General features: G+C 40.5%; 1 protein-coding gene across 5 annotated transcripts in view; it reads right to left on the bottom strand.

The window, feature by feature from the left end:
* The window catches only part of NEO1 (neogenin 1), a 180,138-nt gene that overhangs the window by 85,377 nt on the left and 73,260 nt on the right, over positions 1 to 21,501 (bottom strand). For all 5 annotated transcript variants that reach the window (XM_085233601.1, XM_085233605.1, XM_085233602.1 and 2 more), the window contains exon 5: positions 13,301 to 13,437. In XM_085233601.1, the coding sequence (XP_085089727.1) occupies positions 13,301 to 13,437 (137 nt within the window). The remainder of the gene's footprint in view (positions 1 to 13,300; positions 13,438 to 21,501) is intronic.

Here is a 21,501-nt window from a genome sequence, read left to right as displayed (position 1 = left end):
TAATACTGATACAAAGCAGTTATTGTTCACAAATTAGGAAGAAGTGATGAAAAATCTGGATTATTCTCATTTCAGTGTATGAAACAGAAACCACCTTATCACAGATAAATCAGCTGAGCGAGATCTGGCAAATAGCAAAGACACCACTCCCCTTCATAAACATCATTCTTCTGCACTTCTAGTTGGAAAACAATAACCAACAATTAAAATCCACTATGAAACTAAAGAAACCAAGGCTGAGAGCTGCAAAGAGAACTAGCCTAAGATCAGAAGTCACAGTGTTTTTTCCAAGTACTCAAACTCCCGATTTAACATTACTGTATCATTCCTAGGTTGACAGCAGCGCTTTATGAACAGTATTACAAAATAAAGGAGCTAATGGAATCCACCTAAGCAGCATTACAAAATCTGTATTTCTTCAATTCCATCATGCTTGCTTACAATCCAGCTAAATTTCACAAAAGTTAATCAGCAAATTATTTAAATCCTCAGTTCTCTTGCTTATAGTCTTCCGAGTTGATGCCTAACTATTGCAATTACAATCAAAAGAGGGAGATTAGCAACTCTGACAATCAATCCTATAACAGTTAAGTACACTAATGATAATTTAAGCAAATTAGTACAGCAATAACCATGCAACATTCAGATTAAGCTTATGACTGGAAGGAAATCTACAGTTAATGCCAAGGACAGATGTGCTGCATTTCAGGAAACCTCGGTAGCCTGATCTTGTACAGCAAAACCTCTCTCTCTTCATCTCCACAAAGTTTCTAGTGATTTTTTGTTTGTTGTATTTTTCCTCCTTCCCATCCATACTTACTGCCCTGGGGCAGCTCTCCAGCCTTCAACTAGTGAGTGACTCAACGTGCGATGATTTGGGCCTTGTGCATTTTCTACATCAAAGAGAATGCAGTAGGATACTACTCACGTGTTCTAGTTTTCTACTACTTTCTCACTAGGAAAGTGAGAAATGGTTTATGTGCCATTTCAAGTTGTACTCAAGAAAGCAAAATGGCAACAGGTAAATGCCATAATTGAGAGCTACGTTGTTGTTGACACTGTCAGCAAACAGAGTTATTAATTTTACATGTACTGAAAAGGCAAAGAAAATTGATTTCCCAAAAGGAGAGTGAAATGGCAAAATGCTATTTTAAACATTCTCTCCAAAGCAGCACACACAACTTCTGGTAAAACATCTGATTTTACTCAAAATGTATGCTTAGCATATTACTTAACTCTCAGAAGCTGTGAACTGCTGAACCCACCTCAAAAGAGAAGGCTGACATTTTAAATTGCACTTCTAGCCTTTTTGCTTTATTGCTGCCCTCAGGTTCTCAAAAGACAGCATGCAGACTTGCAAATACCAACTGCATCGTTCACTCCTTAAAAGATAGTCCAGTCTGGTTAGAAAAAACAGCCAATATAAAACCTTCCCCTGCCATTAGGTAACCATTAATGAGGTTGCTGCACTGCCAGTTTCCTTTACACACCATTTTGCATCCTGTTCACACCATCTGACAGCCTCCCTTCCAGCATCCTTCCAAAGACAGAGCCTCTCAAGTGTCACCAAAGGGCAGAAATCACACCTGCCTCAAAGGTCCTTGCATCTCGTGCAATACACCGTGCTTACCTTCGTTTCTTTAGTTCCATTATCAAGTTATGTTTATAGGATAAACTAAAACTCCATGGTATTTTTTCTTTTAAATTATTCTCATCATGAAGAGAAACTCATTAACTACAAGACTGTTAAGGGAATAAGTTAACACTGATAACCCACGTCCTTCCAACAAATTTGTGAATTGTTTCATCTTTGTAACTTTGGCATATACTTACCTTCCAAGGGCTCTGGTTTTTATAATAAGACTTCTAAGTAAGTGTAGCATCTAGTTCCCATTAGAGAAATAAATTATCCTGTGGTATGAGAGCCAGCTTAACTATCATGAAAATTTAACTTAAAAGAAAGCATGCATCTACTTAACGTTATTGTCCCTCCCTAGAGACTTGCACAGTTATGCAGCATTTCTATTTCAGAATAACCCTCAGATTTCATCACAAATTTTGGGGGTGCAAAAACATTGCAGAAATGTCTTTTGGAATGGCAAAAAACCTCACAACTGCAACCTATAAAACCAAGAATCAAACTTAAAGCTTGATTCAAGCAATTAAATGTGGAAGGATGACCCTGATACACAGACAAAAAAATACTTGCCATTTAGGGCACGATTTCTATAAAAAGAGTTCTCACTTAGAGGAAGAAGGCATTTTAATGAGCTTCTTAGTTCACACATTTAAATTCTTTGGAAATCTTTCACACTTGCGATTTAAAAATTACTACTGAATCTTTCATCTTTTAATTGAAATTTTAAACATCACGTCTTTTTCATAGGGAATAAAAACAAAACAAAGCCTATACTGTATTTCCTATCTCCTATTACCTTCAGTCCTTAGCATGTATTCAAAAGCACTAGGAACAAAAGCTGGGCTACAAAGTGTCTTACCTTTCTCCATTTGTCCATAGCAGATTTACATCTGGTATAGTATCAAGTCAGTTGTGCACTCAGCATTCATTAATCCTCTTGTCTAAGTCACAAGGAACCTAGTGGCATGCTCCATACAGTGTGCATATGTATTCATGCACGTCATGCATGGTAAGGCCATGAATGGAACTAAATCCTTCAGTTCCAAGCAATATAAAGGACAACACTTTATCCAGAAACAAGATGAAACTGGTAGGAGAAAATACAAGGTAGCAGGCTTAACTGCACACCTTCTCAGAATTACGAGAAAAATGCTCAAGAATATTATTTCAGAGAGACGTTTTAATGCAAGAAGGCAGTCACTGCATAGTTGCTGAAAACTAGGGAATGGGAGCAGAAAACTGACTAATGCAGGACTGCCTGCATCCCCTTTTTTAAATAGTGCTCCATTCCTCATCGCTGTGCAACTGACTCCAAGGTCAAGTTGGTAGGTGTTACAGCAGGCAAATCCCACTTTTATTGAAGGTAAGACCAACAGTAGGGATTCTGTCAGCAGTCATGCTACCTCAGAGGTACTGTTTGTGGGGTAGGAGTCCTGGCTGCAGGTTTTTGATGCAACTGCACTTCTCTTAGCTTCTTTTATTCCTTCTGGAGTCTGAAGAAAGCATCTTTGCTAGCATAGCAGACACCACGTAAGGCACACATGGCTTCCTTAGTATAAGCAGCACTCCTTAAGTGCTGCTCGTGCAGACATAGCGTTTCTTAAACCAGAACCAAATGTAATGGTATTTTGTTGCATTTATGCAACAAGCCAGGGCTGATTCAAGAAAGAGAGAAAAGGATTAAGTCCATTCCAAATAACTCCCACCATTAACATTAAAAATCTCATTTATGTCAAAGCAAACCTGAGAAAAGGATGGACAGAGCAGTGAATGTGTCACTGTGACTGACACTAAATGTGAGACAAGGTCCCATGCTTCCTCAGCCTCACACCTGGGGTTTCCAAGTGCAGATCCCACAGAGCTGACAGATAGACAGGATCTCAATTCATACTTACAACCCTGCCAACCATGCATGTGCCTACATCTTCATCCAGTAACAGCCAAGGAGTAAGGATGCCTGCTCTATCCACAAACAGTTAATTAATGATAAGGTTAAGAGTGTCTTTGATGGAGATAACAGGGAGAAATGCCTTAAGAAGATCATGCATTCATGTCTAAGAACATCTGTTCTGCCCTACGTTTTAGTCACTCCTCTGTGTGTGTGTCTCTTAGCTCAGTAGTGCCCTGTTGCCCTGAAAAAGCACTGCACGTGCCCAAGGGCTGTATTGAAAGCATATGACCAGTTTAAAGCTGGATGAATGTGCATCACATTTTGGGTGGGTTTTTTTTTGTTTTATCCTCTGTCTTGCAGTCTTGAAGACTGCCTGAAGAGAGGTCTTCAGATGAACAGGTGACTAATCTTGCAGTTCTTCACTGAAATACATTTTGAGTTGGAGGAAGAGAAAATAAATATAAAACTTGGACAAAAATGTACATCTTTGTAACTGGCAGCCTAGGCCAAGAAAAGTAATGAGAACAAACTTATTTACTTTTTAAAAACCATTGTGCAGGGAAGGTATTTCTTTCCATAAAGCAGCAGCTGGTTCAGACCCCCATTAATATCATCTTAATTTATTAGAAATTTTAGCTGAAAGAGAGAACAGCTTTTACAATTCCCTTAGTTCAATATCAGTTTCCACACTGTAGATATTCAAGCCACTGCTGCTTAATTTAGTAACATTTTCATTATCCCCAAGGATTACTCAAGAACATTTACAAGGAAAGCCATTTGTGCAAATTGTATGGGTTATTGATAATTTGGTTTTGGCTTTCTTAACGCTATTTTCTCTCTCCCTCCATATACATATATAAATAAGATTAATCACAAAGCTTTACTTTTTTTAAAGTTCATGGCATACCTCATGTTCATTGCGTGTACAGTTCTAAGGCATTACCTCCCACCTCCCATGACAGTCTGCTTGATAACTGTAATGCACCTACATAACGCAAAGAATTTTTTTCTAATGTAATCAAGTTGTTTAATGAGTTACAGATGTTTCATGCAGAAAAGCCTCATAATTAATGATTGTCAGTTACTCAGAGAAGACGCTCTTGAATAGAAAAAGCCTACCTTGCAACATTATTATTACTAATATTACCTAGAGATTGTTCTGGCTTCACTTGCATCACCACATTACCACCACCATTGGGTTGCTCCTGAGAGCTCATTCCCAGGACAGCGTCCAAAAACAGAACTGCCACATCCGTGGTCTTTCCTGCCTGGTAGCAGGAAATCAGCACTGCTGGGAAGAGCACGTGCTGCAAGCTGATGTTTCTGGATGCAATGGGGGCATGACATTCCCAGTCATGCATGATCAAAGAGTGGGATTCATTTCAGGTTTATGAGCACTGTCTCTTACATCCTGTGCCAGCAGCTCAGAGGGATGGTACGCCCATTTCCAGTTCCTGGCCCTCGCTGTCAGCAGGTGGGTGTTATGCTCTGCCAGCTGAACACACCACATTGGCAGCTCTGCTGCACAACATCTTAAACAAAAGAATGATGTTACCATAACGAGTGGCTCATCTGTGAAGCCTCCACAGCAGCTCCTCAGCCCGTGGTGCTTCATGGAAGAAGGGTGTACGTCTTTGTGGAGCACATTTGTGACCTCTGTCAGGTTTCAGAGGTCATCCCGTTAGGCTCTATTCAAAGGCACACCATGGGCAGCTGCCCCAACCCCAAGTAAAGTCAGAAAACCACCCAGCCCTGACCTCCCTGAAGTGTTTTCCTGTCTCAAGCAGAGAGTACTGCTTGTGAAGTCTGCCCAAGGAATACTTCACAAGATTCACTTTTCCCTGTACTGCAGCAACATCCCCAAATCTTAAGCATTTGGGCTGCTGCAAGGTGATTACCTTGTACCTCCTTCAAAGTCCAAGCAAAGTTCGTTCGTCATTTTTGGAAACAGGATTAAAGAAATAAAATTGTTATGTCTCTATTAAGAATTGTGGCAAGCTTTCTCTAACAAACCTCAGCATCATATGCCTCCAACAAGAGGACAGATCAGTAGGGGTGCTCTGGGCCATCCCCATAAGATTTTGTCTATATTTGGGCACCTCGCAAAGTCAGTATCGCTGCATCAATGATGTTAAAATAGTTGTTTCTGTTGTATAAAAAAGAATACAACAGCTCCCTGAGTGCAGAGTATGATTTAGAAAATGAGCAGCTGTAAGCTGAGGCAGAGGTCCTGCTGAGCCCAGGACTCCTGCCAAACTGTGGTGGGCAACAGAAGTGAGAGCAGAATATAGAGCACCACAAAAGTATGATCTGCTGCAGGATGGAAGGAACGTTGTATTTTTGTGAAAGTTTAGATGGGCACATCTGGTCTCCTAGTAAAACCTGAGCAAATTATGTAGTCTTACAATACCAGTACAATCTTTTGTCTCCCCATTCCATGCACATTTCTGAGGATTTGTGGACAAGTTTTTCATTAGTAACACTACCCTTGAATGAATGTAAGTGACATGCAGAAATGACTGAAGAAAAGGACCCACACCCATATAATTTCATCAAATCAACAAGTAGATTAGGCAGCTCCATAAACATGAAAGAATACTTAAAACGAGCAGCAAGGACTGTCAAAGGCTTCAGTTACTACAGTGAAGTGCAACAGTGACTTCAGCTTGGACACCTTCCCCTCATTAGACTGCACTCACTACTTCTCTTTGTAGCACTTGAGCAAAGATCAGTAATGGAAGTTGTGTTACAGATTGAGTTACAGACTGAGACGGAAGAAATAACATCTACAAAGCTGAAGTACTCTTTTTACTGTTAATAGCTGCCCCTCAACTACCAGAGTTTTAAGATAACCAGCACAGATGGAAGAGTTAGTCCCAGATAGGAGTCTCCGACAGCAGGAGGGTTAACACAGCATCTTCTGAACCTCTAATTGAAGTGTGACCTATGATCAAGATACAGCACAGGGCTTAATTAGAAACAGAAATCAATAAAGGTAATCTAGAAGGTATGAGAAAGGTTTTAGCAATTTTCAGTGTTGGTTTAAATTTCTCCCCTAGAATTGTTTCCAATAATAATGGCAGCTTAATACTAAAGTAAGAGTCACCCCGACGTATCATTCTGTTGTTACACGATTTAATGCACTTTTCAAACATCTACAGTTTCCCAAGGAGGATGGCATTACCTCTTATCAAAGCGCCTGCAGCAGAGGAGATCTCAGATGTACTCTGGGAAGACAAGGCAAACATTGTCTAAGATGTTACAACTTTTCCTTCCATACTTGTTTTGCTTTGTTTTTAAAGAAAGTCTTAACACGCCCAGCCTGAACCCAATTAGCTCAGGTTGGTTAGCAAGGTGCTGGCACTGAATCAAGCTGCTTTTTCTGCAAAACATGAAAAGTGCAGGGCCAGGACTGAATGCTCTCTTTGAAACCTCAGCAGCAGGTAAGATAACTGCAATTGGTACAGATGACAATGATGCAGCAAAGGAGAAGTTGAGTTCAGTTATTTTTTTAACGTTTTGCGAGATGTTATAAGAAAGATGCAAGGATATAGTGACCTGATAAAGGGAAAGCTGTTATACTGAGTGGTCTAGACTTAAATCACCTGATTTCACAGAATCGCAGGGGTTGGAAGAGATCTCAAGAGATCATTGAGTCCAACCCCCTGCTAAAGCAGCTCCCTACAACAGGTCACACAGGTCGGTGTCCAGATGGATCTTGAATATCTCCATGGAAGGAGACTCCACCACCTCTCTGGGCTGTTCCAGTGCTCCGCCACCCTTACCATAAAGAAATTCTTCTGCATGTTAGTGCAGAACTTTCTGCGTTCCAGCTCTAAGCCGTTGCTCCTATCACTGCACACAACCAAGAAGAGCCTGGCCTCACCCATTTGTCTCCCACCTCCCTTCAAGTATTTACAAATATTTATCAGATCTCCCCTCAGCCTTCTTTTCCCCTGGCTGAACAGACCCAGGTCACTCAGCCTTTCCTCATTAGGGAGATGCTCCAGGCCCTTCATCATCTTTGTGGCCCTCCAGTGGACTCCTCCTAGGAGTTCCCAGTCTTCTTGGAATGGGGAACCCAGAACTGGACACAGTATTCTAAACGTGGCCTCACAAGGACAGAGCAGAGGGCAGGATCACCTCTCTCAACCTGCTGGCCATGCTTTTTATAACGCACCTCAGAACACCATTGGTCTTCATTTGTCAGAAACAGACTTGAAAACAGCACAAAAGCATATTTTGGCCAAAGCATAATCATCTACAGATCTCACATGTGATTACTGGGATGCGATTGGTGCTGTTGGACACAGAGACTACCAGAACACTGTAAAGGCTCTCCACAGGAGGCAAAGAAAAGCAGATGTTAGCTGCAAACACAAGATCTCCAACTTCATCCATCACAATTACAGCTTTAATCCATGTTAAATGTCTTTCCTCTTTTGGGTGCACCAAGCTTTGATACAAGTGTAGAAACTGATTTTCCCCACCTCGGATGTTGTTCAAGTGACAGAGCAATAAGGTTTGCTACACCAACAGCAACGATCTCCTGGTCTCAACCACCAACCAGTGTAGCTGAAATAACAACCTGTTCAAATGCGTGTCACTGCTTAATAATTTAAAGCCTACTGGCTAGACAAAATACAGACGTTATCTGGATCTCTTTTATTATCTAAATTGCTACCCGGCACTTGCACTGAAAGCACAAAAAAGGCCATTTGTACACTGCAAGAAAAGCACCGTCACGTATGAGGGTTTTTTGGCTAGAATAAGGATCCTTCATTAGCATAAGGCTTTGAAGCTGCACTGAAAATATTTCAAGCATTTCCTTTCAAAGCACAAAATTTATCAAAATCCGTCTGTATTTGCTATTTTCCCCCATTTAGTTGCTCCGGGAGAACATCTGAGGTAGTGATCAGACTGCTGTCATGTGCAACTTCCAACTAAAACACCTAAAATAACTACTCACTATAATCTTTAATTTGGGTACATCGACACAGTGAGGCGTTTAATTTACGGTAATTAAGATGTGTTATCAGACACTGCATGCTGCCCTAGAGGACCCAAGAGCCAGCTTCCCGCAACTCCAAACATCACCGAAAGGTAACAACACAGATAAAAAAAAAAAGAGCAATTCTAAACCTCACACAAGTGGGAAGTACAAAGCTGTTTATTTTGAAGACCTCATCCCTGCCATATCAATTTTCTAAGGAAAAAAAATGAAAATGGAATCTTTTTTGTTGTTGTTGTTGATTATTTTGTGGTTCAGTATTAGCAGCAGTAAATATTTCAGCACAAAGAGAGAACTCCCTCTGAGCTCATTACCTACAACACAAGCACCAAGACGGGCGGCAGAAAGCTCACACAGTGATCTAACCCGCGCCACACTATGTGCAGAAATCCCAGGGGCTCTGGACACTGTAATAAATGTGAAATATTTCCCAGATGAAGAATGAACTTCTAACCTTCTCAGTATTTACAGCCACTGCTCTGCGGGCCGCAGGTTTCAGGCAGAACAGAAGCCAGCTGACTGCATTTCAATGCATTGACTGCTTGTTTCCCCAACTTCCCTTTCAACACTTCCCACCCTTATCTAAGGGAAATGCTACAGATTCTTTCATTACTGGTGAGCACAAAACACATTTTTCCAGCGCTCTCAACTCACGTGTCATAAATAAATCGGGTCCCAGTGCCACTCCTCCTGCTGACAGGAAAGGGAGGAGTGCTGTCAACACGACTTGGTACCAAAGGCGTTCAGACACTGAGTTACTGCCTCCCAAATGGGAAACAACCTCACCTGGCAATGGTATCTGCAAGGTACTGGGCCCAAGACATTTTGCACCAAAGATTAAGTAAAGTGAGCAAGAACGGAGTGCCACACACATCTTACCTGCTGCACATTTTGCCCTAACGACCGTCTCAAACACGGGTGGGATTCAGCAGTGCTAAACTTGAGGAGTTAGGATCATCTCAACCACAGACATCATCTCAACCTCAGGACATTTAATGTTTTCTTCCAGCTTCAAAGCACCCCTTGAACATGAAGTCTACAGCGTGGTGCACGACGTGAAATCTCGATTTGCACACATGTAACCACAAACCTATCTTCTGCAGCTATTTGGAGCAGAGCAGCATTGTGACTTTGCTTTGAGGTGCATCTTCCTCTTTTCAAGTAAAACACCTGAAAATCACCTACCTGATCCACCACTGAGCTCCACAGCCAAGTGCTCGCTAATCCACTTCAGTCAAAATGAACTAATCAACTCAAGTCACTCAGAAATGTCTGTTTAAGTTAACAGAGGTGCCCTAGGGCTCAGGAAAGGTGGCTGAGCCTGCAGATGACTGAAAGGTCTGGGGTAGGAGGGAAGTAGAGACAGAGCCCACCTTTGTTGGGGGACAGTTTGTGCCACACAGCAGTAGGGACTGAATTCATTCCATGCAGTTAGTAGAACTTAGATGAAAACCCATCATCTTCCAGCACATACTTTGGGTTTTAGTGTTCTGAACTCCTAACTCCAGCTCCCAGATACGTTTTGTAGATAAAAGGACAGAGAAAACAAATCCTTAGAACACACTGCTCGACCCTTAAAACCCTTCCAATTAATTGGTGTAATCCTTTCCAGTCAAAACCAGATTTTTCCATATTCAGTCCCGCAATATACATAAAGAACCTAAACTAATTATTTTTTTAATACCAAGTATCTGGGCAATACGAGACTCCCTCTAACACCTTTTTTTTTTCCCTTCCAAATTACACAGAATAGCCTGTTCAAAAGACTACCTCCAAGGATGTGAAACAGATGGCATCCTTCAGTGTCAGCAACGTGAACTGACTAAGTTTTGCCACATGAAGGTAACATTTAGCTGAATTCAAAATGGTGCCAAATTTAACAGAAAGACATTATCTTGGAGGGCTGAGCTCTTGATATATTTTTACGCAGTTATAAATAAGCTGCCTTCAATTATCTCTCACCTACCTTGTGCAGGAATGCAAGAAGAACAGCTGAATTTACCTATTCCTTTCTAGCTGAGCACACCACACACTTACATGTGAGATGCATCAAGGTACCCTACCCAAAAACAACAAAGGGCAGTGACTGTGTCCTTACAGCCCTGGAAGAGTGAGGATGCATGGCAGCAGTTGACAGCAGAGATGCATGGCAGCTTGCTGCTGCTGGGGTTGCATCATGGAACTAAGCATGTGACCTTCCAGGGCTTCGTATCCTTAATAAGGGATGGAGAAAAGTTGTTCTTGGAACAAAGCAATAATTAGTGAGTACTCTTTACTCCACGCACAATTTAGGCTTGCTTCCAGATAAAATGGGTAGCTTCTAACCTCAGTTGAGAGTCACCAAAGGGAACGCCAGTTCACTCCAGCTGTCCTGATGCTGTCAAATAATTCCACGCTTACGCAGAGATTTACACAAATGACTCACTGAATTGCCATTGTGAAATATTAAGAGGAAAAAAAGAAAAGATTGACTGCAGTAGCAAAGTAATACTAGTATACTTCTGAAATCTCCCCAAAAAACAAGCCATGTGCTTCAAAAGATGCAGAAAAATAGATGAGAAAAGGATCAAATACCAAAAGCCTGGATTTCTTGTATGAATTCCTGCCAGCCTTATCCCTAAGAGTGACAGAATAAGCCTAAATTAAGCAAAATCATGTCGTTAGTAGGTGATAGAAGACGATTTTTCCATTCTAGAAGAAAATGATACAACGATCAGGTAACAGTTACTCAAATACTTCAGCAAATTATAGTAATGGAGAAATACAATTATACTCTAGTGACCTCTCCAAGGAAAGTGGAATTAAGTGAGATTAGAACTAAGAAATAAAACCAGAAATCCAACTTCCAAAATGCATTCTGTGTAATCTTCAATATATTTTAATTCTGAGGCATTAGAAGATTTTTTTTTTTTTTGTGCCAGATGTACAAGAAAAAAAATCAGCATAAAAGAATTGGCAGAACATATTCTAAATTGTTGCAGTGGAAAAAAGAAATCACATTAGTTTAGCTAAGTAGCTAAGAGTGATCTCAAGACCACTTTCATCCCCAAGTGACCTGGCTGTATAGTCTACATTAAGACTATAATCTCAGCGTTATCTTTGATTTTCTTTGCTTAATTGTATCATACCATTAATAATATTAATTTCTGCCACTGCCCATAAAACTGAAAGCCTCATGCCAATGCCATAAAATAGATAATTTGGAACTGAATTAAACAGCACACTACGAGTTGCATTAAACTATCATAAAGTGCAATGAATCATCAAGCCCTTAAGTATTTAAGACAGTGCCTATCTGCATTCTTCCAGCCCAAAAACTGAGATAAGAAAAATGGTGTTTGCTGCATGACCTGAATTTGCTGGCTTTCAAAACTCTTCAAGTCAAATTAGGTCAATGCTGCACTTTGACAACCCTCACCAAATAGACTTCCCCAAGTTTTAGCAAAGGGCGGAGCTACATAAAACGCCTCTGCACCAGCAGCCTATGTAAGGCTGAAGAGATGCTCAGGAAGCCAGTCCCCAAAGCAGTCAGCAGAAGAACACAAGGTTAAGCCAAAGTTAAGGGGAACAGGGGTTAAAATGCAGAGAGAGCACAATGTGTGCTCAGGAGAGCTCTCCCTCCACTATGCTCATCAGCAAGTGCAGCGCCTTGGTCACGTTTTGATTTGCACAGAACTGGACAGCATGAAATACAGCTACAGGATAATGTAAGCATGCTGCAGATACCAATGAAAGCCTTATGTTATACTCTGTCATCCTAAGAGGGACTTCAGCTGCTCAGTATTGGCCAGCTTCTCCTGAAAGCTTGCTGCCAGTTCTTCATTTACACTTTTCATCTCCCAGTCTAACTTTCCTCAGTTCTACACCAGAATCATAGCCCTCTTCCTGGACACCAGGTAAAGCATGCAAAAAATTCAGTAAATATATCTCAATGGTAACATTTCTTAAGCTTTGATATACTGTTGAGAGCGGGGTAGAAACTCTGCTAATAGCATGCCTTTGCATTACATCTCACACTATTATAATCTAAAATTCATCTTATTTCTCCATAAAGGTTTTATCTATAGATAAGCCTTCCTTAGACGCTGTTCCATGATTATTTTTATATCTTTAATCCCTTCAAGATTTGTTTTTAAGACAAACTTGCTTGGGCCATAATCCCCTGTAAAACAAGTCGACTGAGCTCTTACAAGGATACTGTACGTTGTCACCAAGGTGACAATTAAAGGGTAGCTGAAATACCTTAAATCAAGATAAAGCTCCAATTAAGAAAAAAATCTTATTTGCAAATGTGACATGAAAGGTTTTTATCAACAATTCACTGCTACTTCTATTTAAAGCAACTTTCATCAGTAAGCAAGACAATTACACACACAAAATAAAACCAGGACTTACAAAATAATCATCTCTGTGATTACTTTCTGTCAAGTTCCTTGAAAGCAGCAGGATATTTAGAATTTAAAAAATACTTTCTGTAATGTCCTTTTGTAGAAGAATGTAAATAGTTTTACAGGTAGACTTTCAGACATGATTAGCTGCACAATGTGGCATTTTCCCTCTTTATTAGAGCATATCGCATCGAGCACATTTCATATTGCATGAACATACACAGCAGCTTTTAACCATACAAGATGCATGTAACATAAGCAAATCCCTCATTTGAATTTTTATGAAATGATAAACCATGAAAATAAAAAATAAAGCTCTTAGGAACGGTAGTCGGGAGATCCACTCCCTGAAAATTAACCATTCTTCCTACCTTGTACTGCAAGCTCTGCCTGAGCTTCAATCGTTTCGTTCTCGTTCTCTGCTACGCAGGTGTAGGTCCCAACATCCTCTTCTGTAACATCAGGGATGAGCAGGCTGCCCCCCGCACGCAGCGCAAACCTCTCAGAGCTGTGCAGAACAAGACAAGAGTGGGAAACTGATGGGCAAGTGGGTTTACATGGAGAATCACAGAGAAGCACGTACAAGTCCCCTGTCTGAAATGGCTGAGTAGACATAACGTTTCTGGGTGCCATTTACACACAGCATGCTGAGAGAGATGAGATTTAACTGCATGGTTGCACTCCATGCTATGGCATCAGATTTTAAACCAAGTTCAACTACATCCATTCCAGGATTACGGGAGAGCGACTAGAATTTAAGAGAAATGAAAGTAACAATCACATCATAAGAAATGCTTTGCAGACCTAATGACTTACTGCTTGGAAAGCTAAGTCAGCTGCAGCATGCCAGAGTTACACCTGCATGACACAAGGAACAGAAATGCATCCTGTACAACGTACAGCAACTGAGGTTTTGTACAGCAATACTCATCTTAGGGATTGGGAAGAATTCAGAGTAAGATCCAAGTTTAAAAAAAATTATGACAAATCCAACAAGCTGACTAAGTTCCAATATAGAATCTATCCCTGTGTGACTTGTAAAGGATGCAGGACAAAGCACGTAGCCCAGCCCTCACAAACCACCTGCTTCTCATGCAGCCTTCAGCCACGTTATTCTCCCACTGCAACCACATCCCTTTCTATGATCTGAATTTGTGCAAGACATTCCCAAAATCCTTCATCACTCTTCAATAAAACACCGTTCGAAAGCAGAGATAAGACAACACATTGTGATTGAATCCTGATCCAAAATCATTCTTATTTGCAGCTGAAAACAAAGAGAAAAAGTCTATCTGACGGTTTCCTCTCCGGCACTGAATAACAATTTTTTTGTCAGTGTGAGGGGATGGAGTTATCTGAGGATATTCATTGCGTAGCACATTACCACAGTTGACTTTTTTGGTCTCTGTAGAGCAGCCAATGCACAAATATCAACTCAGCTGCTTCCTCGACTCCAAACGTTATGCTGCAGTTATCTTTCTAGAACCAACACTCTCATCCATTCAGTAAGCTAAATTATCAGGACACAAAAGCTTTCGAGTCACTCTAATACTGATTTATGACATTAATTTGTTGATCCAAATCCTGATTCACTAAATTTTAAAGCCAAAGAAAACAAAATCCTTATTGGAATTAAGTGTTCCTTCACTCTTCCTTACAAGCCTCCAAAGTGCCCAGAAAGACTTCCTATTTGGGCACACCAAAAGGCAAGGGATGCCATTTCCATCACCTAAGAACAGGAGGAGAAGGATCAAGTGTTTGAAAGGACTTCAGAAAGTTTGTTGCTCAAGAATTTCAGGGAATTTGAGTTCAAAAAAACATATCAGGAGCTTAGAAGAGGAATGTCTGAAGAACACGTGGATGGCACTGCCGACAGGTCCTAGCTATGGGGAAAACAGCAGCAGGAACACTGTCATGAAACTAGTTTTGGAACCACTCAAGGACAGAAAGTAAGGAGATAGCATCCTTTTAGATCCATGTGTTCTTGTTGCTGCAGCCAGAAAGAGGCAGAAGCTGCTTACCATGGGACAGGAGGGATTAGTATGCAGGAAAAATAAGTGCTTTAGAGGTAATTGAAGACAGCAAAAAGATCCTCCTTAACTACCTTGAGCAAGAAAAATCTGTACAAAGGAGCTGTGCGGAGAAGCTGTCAGGCTGGTAACACCTTCCCTCCCTCCCTCCCTTCCATCACTGCCTTTGCTTATTGAAGCTGCCCATGTACATCATTAGAACCAAACCACACTGAGCTCCTGCAATTAGCACATGCAATGAAACTGAACCCAAGAGCCTCAGCCTGCAACGACAGCAAGGCAAATTTGTTCACCCGCAGTTAAAGAAAATGATGTTCTCCCCAGTTCTTGAAGCTTTGTCTGCATCTGGACACTGAGAGCCCAGAAACACAGCCAGGCTTCCCAATCATCATTAAGGTGAACAGGAAATACCACTAACGCTTAATTTTGAAAACAGTGCTAGACAGGCCAAGGCTGCACTGAAAGCAGTCAGGTCAGACAGTGCCTCTGCAGTGCTGACTCTCCTCACAGCCAGCCTCCAACAAGTGCGGCGACATGCATACGTTGAGACAACAGACTCTAATGAGCCAGTACAGACCAACCAGCAATTAAGATGTTAGCAAAACAATTAAAAATTACCAGAAGTGGTCATGTTAGGCAACAAAATACTTTCTCAAAGATCTCCATCAGCACTGCCTGCTTCAAGTGGTGTTTGCATGATCCCATAAGTGCTGCACTTGACCAAAAAAAGTTTCTACTTCAGAGAACTGTTTTCTGAGATTCTGCATCGTAAGGAAGCTGAGCAGCACAATACCTGAATTAGCATCCCTGCACGTCTACTGGAAAAGCTTCTAAGCTTTCTTCAACATGTGCTCTCCTCTGGAAAGAAATAAGGCTATTGAGCTCTCACCATCTTCAGACAAGCTACGCTTTTAAAATAAAGTATTCCACTTGATTATTTTCATCAAGAAAACCTAAGAGACTGTTCAGTCTACCAATATGGGATCCAGGTTCACTGCTGTTAAAAACACGGAAGAAAAAATTGTCAGACTACTTGATGACTCCATTTGCATGCATTAGCATGCATTATGAGGTGGAATATTTCCAGGCTTAAAGCAAAACTGCTTTTGTAATAAAGTAAAAACAATATTCAAGTCTTAATTTTGCAGGATGGTGAGGCACTCCCACAAAAGGCTGAAGCAATCAGATTTCTGACGCCAGAGACAAAGAATCAGCTTCATACAGAAGCGATAACGTGATTTGAAGTGACACTAAAAACAACAAGAGATCATTCAAATATCAAGGACAAGCAAAATGAAATCCAAGCCTTCTGTATGTAATCCATACAGCCTTCAGTCACGGCGTTACACACTTCTGTAATACACAATTCCTTGAGCTCCTCTGGATACAACAGTGTGTGAGTTCGGCATTTCATTATCATGCAATATGGAAAAGCTTTATTAAAACACTGCAGTCAGTTATAGCCTGAGGTTTGGGCTTTTTTCTCCTTTATAAAATACCGTGCCCAAAACATCTCACAATCTCTTTGCAATCATGGTGAAGTACAGCTGATAAAATTAGACAGGGAATTAGATTATTTTGTGGGATCTACCACCGGAAAAATCTCCATAATTACTCTGCTATGTTTAACCTTCGCCGAGTTGAGCAAATGTAATTCACTCAGAACAAATCACTCGGAGCTCCTGGCAAACAATTATTAAAAAAATAAATAAGAAAATCACACATTCATGTACAGTCTTAAGGAAGAAATGTGTTCACACCACTGAAGACTGTAACATATAGAACAACAGCCTGGAATTAATGCTGCACGTGCTACCCTTGCTTTGCCATTTCCTTACTTTAGGAATGATTAACTATACAACAAGGTTACAGCTTTCTGTAGGCACTTTGTTTGCTTATAACATTTAGCTAAGCTGAGCAGCCCTAACATTTGCTGTACTTCAACAGCCTTAATAAAATATAACGTTGCCCTGGGTCCTTTCAATTGTTTGTTTTCAGATCTGCCACCTCATTTATGGTAGCTTCTTCTTTTAATAAACATTTCTTGTGATCTGTATTTCATGCCACACATACGTCCAGATGTAAACTGAGTTGAATAAGATGTGCTGTTCGAGCACACACTCGTAGAAAGCAAATCCATACACTGTGCAAAGGCTTCCAAAGCAGAAAAGCATTGGTATATTTGAAAGTCAGCAGTCATCTCCCAGAATGTGAAAATCACCTCAGTAACCACTGCAGGCAAAACCTCACTTCCCAACCTCAGCATTATGAAAGCACAGAATCCCTCCTGCACTCACTAACCAACAGACTGACACAGCAGGACCCTTAGACAAAAAGGTCACAGAGTTGGCAAAATCTAAGACTTCATCCAACACCTCCACTACAGCCTTTGGTATAAGATTAAGTTGGCAATATAGAAGATTGCACTTATTTAAAAATAAATAAATAAATGAAGAGCTTTCTGTAAAGGCAGTCTCCTTCTGGCAGAGACATTACTCATCCTGAGTTCACAGAGGAAATACAACTGAAAAAGTAGACTCCACATTGAAATGGCTGAACTGCATATGTATGACAGAGCAGGTGTGCATTAGCAATGCCGATCCTAAACTAAACACCCTCTGTATAATAAGTTATAGCCATGTGAATTCACAGCAGGGTTGATTTCATCTGCTTTGGGCTTAGTCTAGAGGGTTGCTCCATGTTTTGAATCTCCACTTTGGAGCTATAAGGACCAGCACCATAAATTTACATAGAATGGGGTTTAACCTTTTCTTCCTCTTTTCAACCATCCAGTTTTGCAAAAAATATTCAATCTCAAGTTTATTAGCATGGCTAGTAAATCAATTCAATGGAAAGCTCTCACAGAATCACCAAATTGTAGAGGTTGGAAGAGATCTCAAGAGATCATTGAGTCCAACCCCCTGCTAAAGCAGCTCCCTACAACAGGTCACACAGGTCGGTGTCCAGATGGATCTTGAATATCTCCATGGAAGGAGACTCCACCACCTCTCTGGGCTGTTCCAGTGCTCCGCCACCCTTACCATAAAGAAGTTCTTCTGCACGTTGGTGCACTTCCTGTATTCAAGTTTGCTTTCCCAATGACAGGTCATTAGGAATTTTCAACTTGATATCTAGCAACTTTTATGTCTAAAATTCTTAATGTATTAGCACAGACCTTGAAGGAATAGACCAAGACTCTGTATGCGAGGTATCCTCCTTCTCCAAAGCATCAAACAGCAATGACACAATGGTGTAAGGACTTAGAGTCCCTTCAGCTTCTGAAGACAGCCTTCCCCACCTCCTGGCCAGTTCAGTCTCTCATGGACTTCTCTGGGTTAAGCAATGAGTTCCCAGAAAGTCAGCAGCCCAACTATCACTCATTTCCTTAAAATCTTTCCATTAACACATTCTGGAAGGACTCCTCAAAGTTAGTTTTACAACAATGCAAACTATTAACATTGCATTAAATGTATCTACTTTTCATCCAACACTCAATGCTTCCTCCCTTCTCACTCAAGTTACTTTGGAAAATATTTTATCACAGTGAACTAATTTCACAATACATCACATTATAGGCTGCCTGTCTGAGCGAGTGTCAACACTGCCATCATTAAAGTTTATTCATATTTGTCCATTAACATAAATCTTGCTGCAGTCGTTGGCAGATACTCCATCAAAATTAAACACCTTCCTTTTTTCTGGTCTTGGATATTTACTTCCAAAAGTCAAAAGCATTGTAAATCCTTTATGACAATCTGTTTTCCTTAGAATACAAGTTCCTGTGCAGATTCTCCTTACAACTACAGCTTTGTGATAAAATGCTTAGTTTTGTATCACCTGAATTGCCACAGTTAAAAGACTAAAGTACCAAACACAGTGTTGTGCCTAACCTATTTACCAAGGGATAAAAAAGAAAATAAAAAAAAAATAGGAAGCTACCTAACCATGCTGTCTGAGTTTTTTTTCCTGACTTCACAGACGTGTATAAATGTAAATACACACGTGTACATTTATGTCTCTATTGTGTGTATTTATACACAAAAGATGATTTAAGAGCTTCTGGAAGGCAGAAGGTGCCTTCAAGCCTGTTCACATGAGAAAGATCTTTTTTTTTTTCTCCTTGGGATAAAGAATATACACGTTTATACAAAAAGTCTTTCCTTACATAAAAGGGGCTTCAACACAAATTAAATATGATTTGTTACTAAAGAAACAGAATATGCTAACAAGTTAAGGCACCCATTTTGCTGCAGTCTAACTACAGGCCTTACTCCAACAAAAAGAAATCTTTATTTGTATTTCTAAAGCTTTTTCAGTTCCTCTATTCAAACTACTAACAGGACAGCCATCAAGGAAAATGGAGTTCAAGAACTTGCTGTTGCTGGCTGTTTGAATCACTCCTCTGTTGAGCCAGAAGCACAAGTAGCAGGCTCCGTGATCAGGCTGTGCAGAAACTCCTAATGAACTTGGAAACATGCTTCTTCCTATGACTGTAACACCAGCAAAGCAAGGCAGCTTCACTCACTCATGTTCGGGCAGACCAGAAAGACTCTGCAGTACAGATCAATTAAATCCACTGCAGTTTTCAGTGTTCAAAACTCTTCATTACTCCTTTCTGGTCCAATCTTGAACAGAAGAAAACCACCTGCTTCAAATTAAAGAGGAATCTTTCTTTGTCTTTCCATGCCTAATGAGCACAGATCCAGAGGACACGGCACCCAACAGGTTCCAAAAACACACAGGCACCTGCAGCTTCTCAGCTCAGTGAGAGGCTTTCCCTGTGAGACACATTAACTCGCTGATGGAGCATGCTGCAGGTCTGTGACTGGGGCTTGTCAGGAAGCTTGTGCAGCTCAGTTGTTACAGGAGCAGACAAGTGCTTAGTAAAACTGTGTTTGAGGAATTGCTGCTCTTTTGGCTCCTGCTTCTGCCTTACCAGACAGCGTCCCCGTGGCAATGGGAGGATGCTGTGAAAGATTTTGACCACCCATACCAAGAACTTGGCACACAGTTTATAGAGGGATTTTTACCTGCAGCAAATGTCAACTGGAAACCACGCTTACAACACAAGAGACGCAATGCTAAAAGCTAACACTAAATATTCTAAAAAGTGATGTCATGCTTGACTCAAATTGGGCACAATTTAGCATCACATGCATTTACCAATGTTGCATCTCTGCTCATAAGTTGTAAAATTCCTGAGTTTTGAAAGGAAATTAAGCACTTGAGAAAGCCCTCCAAGGTTACCACAACAATCTGCAGAGAAAAGCTCCTCAGGGAATTAACACTGTACCCAGAGTGGGATTTGAAAGTTTTGGTTCTAAGTCAAAGAAGTGAGAAGAAAATAAAATGAGAGCTCTTCAGTTTGTGAGTTTCACCTTCCTTGTGCATTGAATGTGCCATAACCTACAGAAGGACGGGTAGTGGAGGGGGCAGGCAGCAGGCATTTGTAAGGATATATACAAAATGATGTTATGTCAGGAGAAAAACAAATTAAGATCTTACCAGGCATACTTACTCTGACATTTCATCACATTCAATTGTGCAGTTCTAATGAGTGGGAACCATCCTTTCTATGGAAATGATTTCTTATATTTACAAAAATGAATCAAATAAAATCATGTGCCACCAGATTGACATCGATTCAATTTCTCAGAAATATTAGAACCATTCGCCATTACTCACAGCAGCTTGCATTTTCCAGATAAACACTGCTCAAATTACAAGCCTCTATATTTTTTAATTTAAGAGTTGACAAAAAAAAGATATATATTGCTGCTGCTGGTACTATAATAACGACTTGTACGTTCCTTGAGCTTCCTCCTGGTGTAGCCATGCCACAGCCTCATGGCTAACTTGCTTTTACATCAATCTCACCACCATCTTTGGATGACAGAGAACATCCAACTACCTGCTTGTCATTTTCTCCCTTTTGGTAGGATTTGTTCTGCTTTTTAAATATGTTTTTTTTTTTTTGCCCACGTCGTTTTGAATGAATACACCAAGCAGTGACCATGTGTAGTAGTTTTCACTTAATGCAATCTTGCAAGCCTACACTCTTCTTGTAAATAGCAACTGACTGTAATAGTCTGTTTTAATGTGAAATTACGAGATTCTGCTTTCAACACCTAAGAGTAAATTCTTAAGAAAAAAGGCAGATGCACAGTGGACATCTCATCACAGAAAGAGTAATGTGAGTACGTGTATCTCCATGGAAATAATATGCCACAGTGAAGACACCTTGGATTTTCTGCCGTGTCCTCATCCCCTGTAATTGCTTCTCTTACTCCAATGGCAATCTAAAAGTAATTTATTCTTAATAACCTTCCTGCTTCAAGTAAGATTTCGTGCTTTCAGATATCTGTAAAGTAAGTACCGTGACACTATTCTACAAGTCTCATGAAATACTTTGTCATAGCACTCAGCCCAGAAACTCCCCAGCATTTGAAAACTTGCATCTGTTTTGCTGGTTTAAAATTAAGTAGAAAGCAAATTATGCACTAAAACAAAATCATAATTCTGGCTCAGTTTCTACATTCCTA

Source organism: Meleagris gallopavo, chromosome 12, assembly GCF_905368555.1.
Source record: "Meleagris gallopavo chromosome 12, MGAL_WU_HG_1.1, whole genome shotgun sequence".
Classification (NCBI taxonomy): domain Eukaryota; kingdom Metazoa; phylum Chordata; class Aves; order Galliformes; family Phasianidae; genus Meleagris; species Meleagris gallopavo.
Note: the sequence above shows the minus strand (reverse complement) of the source record. Positions and strands in the feature narration are given on the sequence as shown.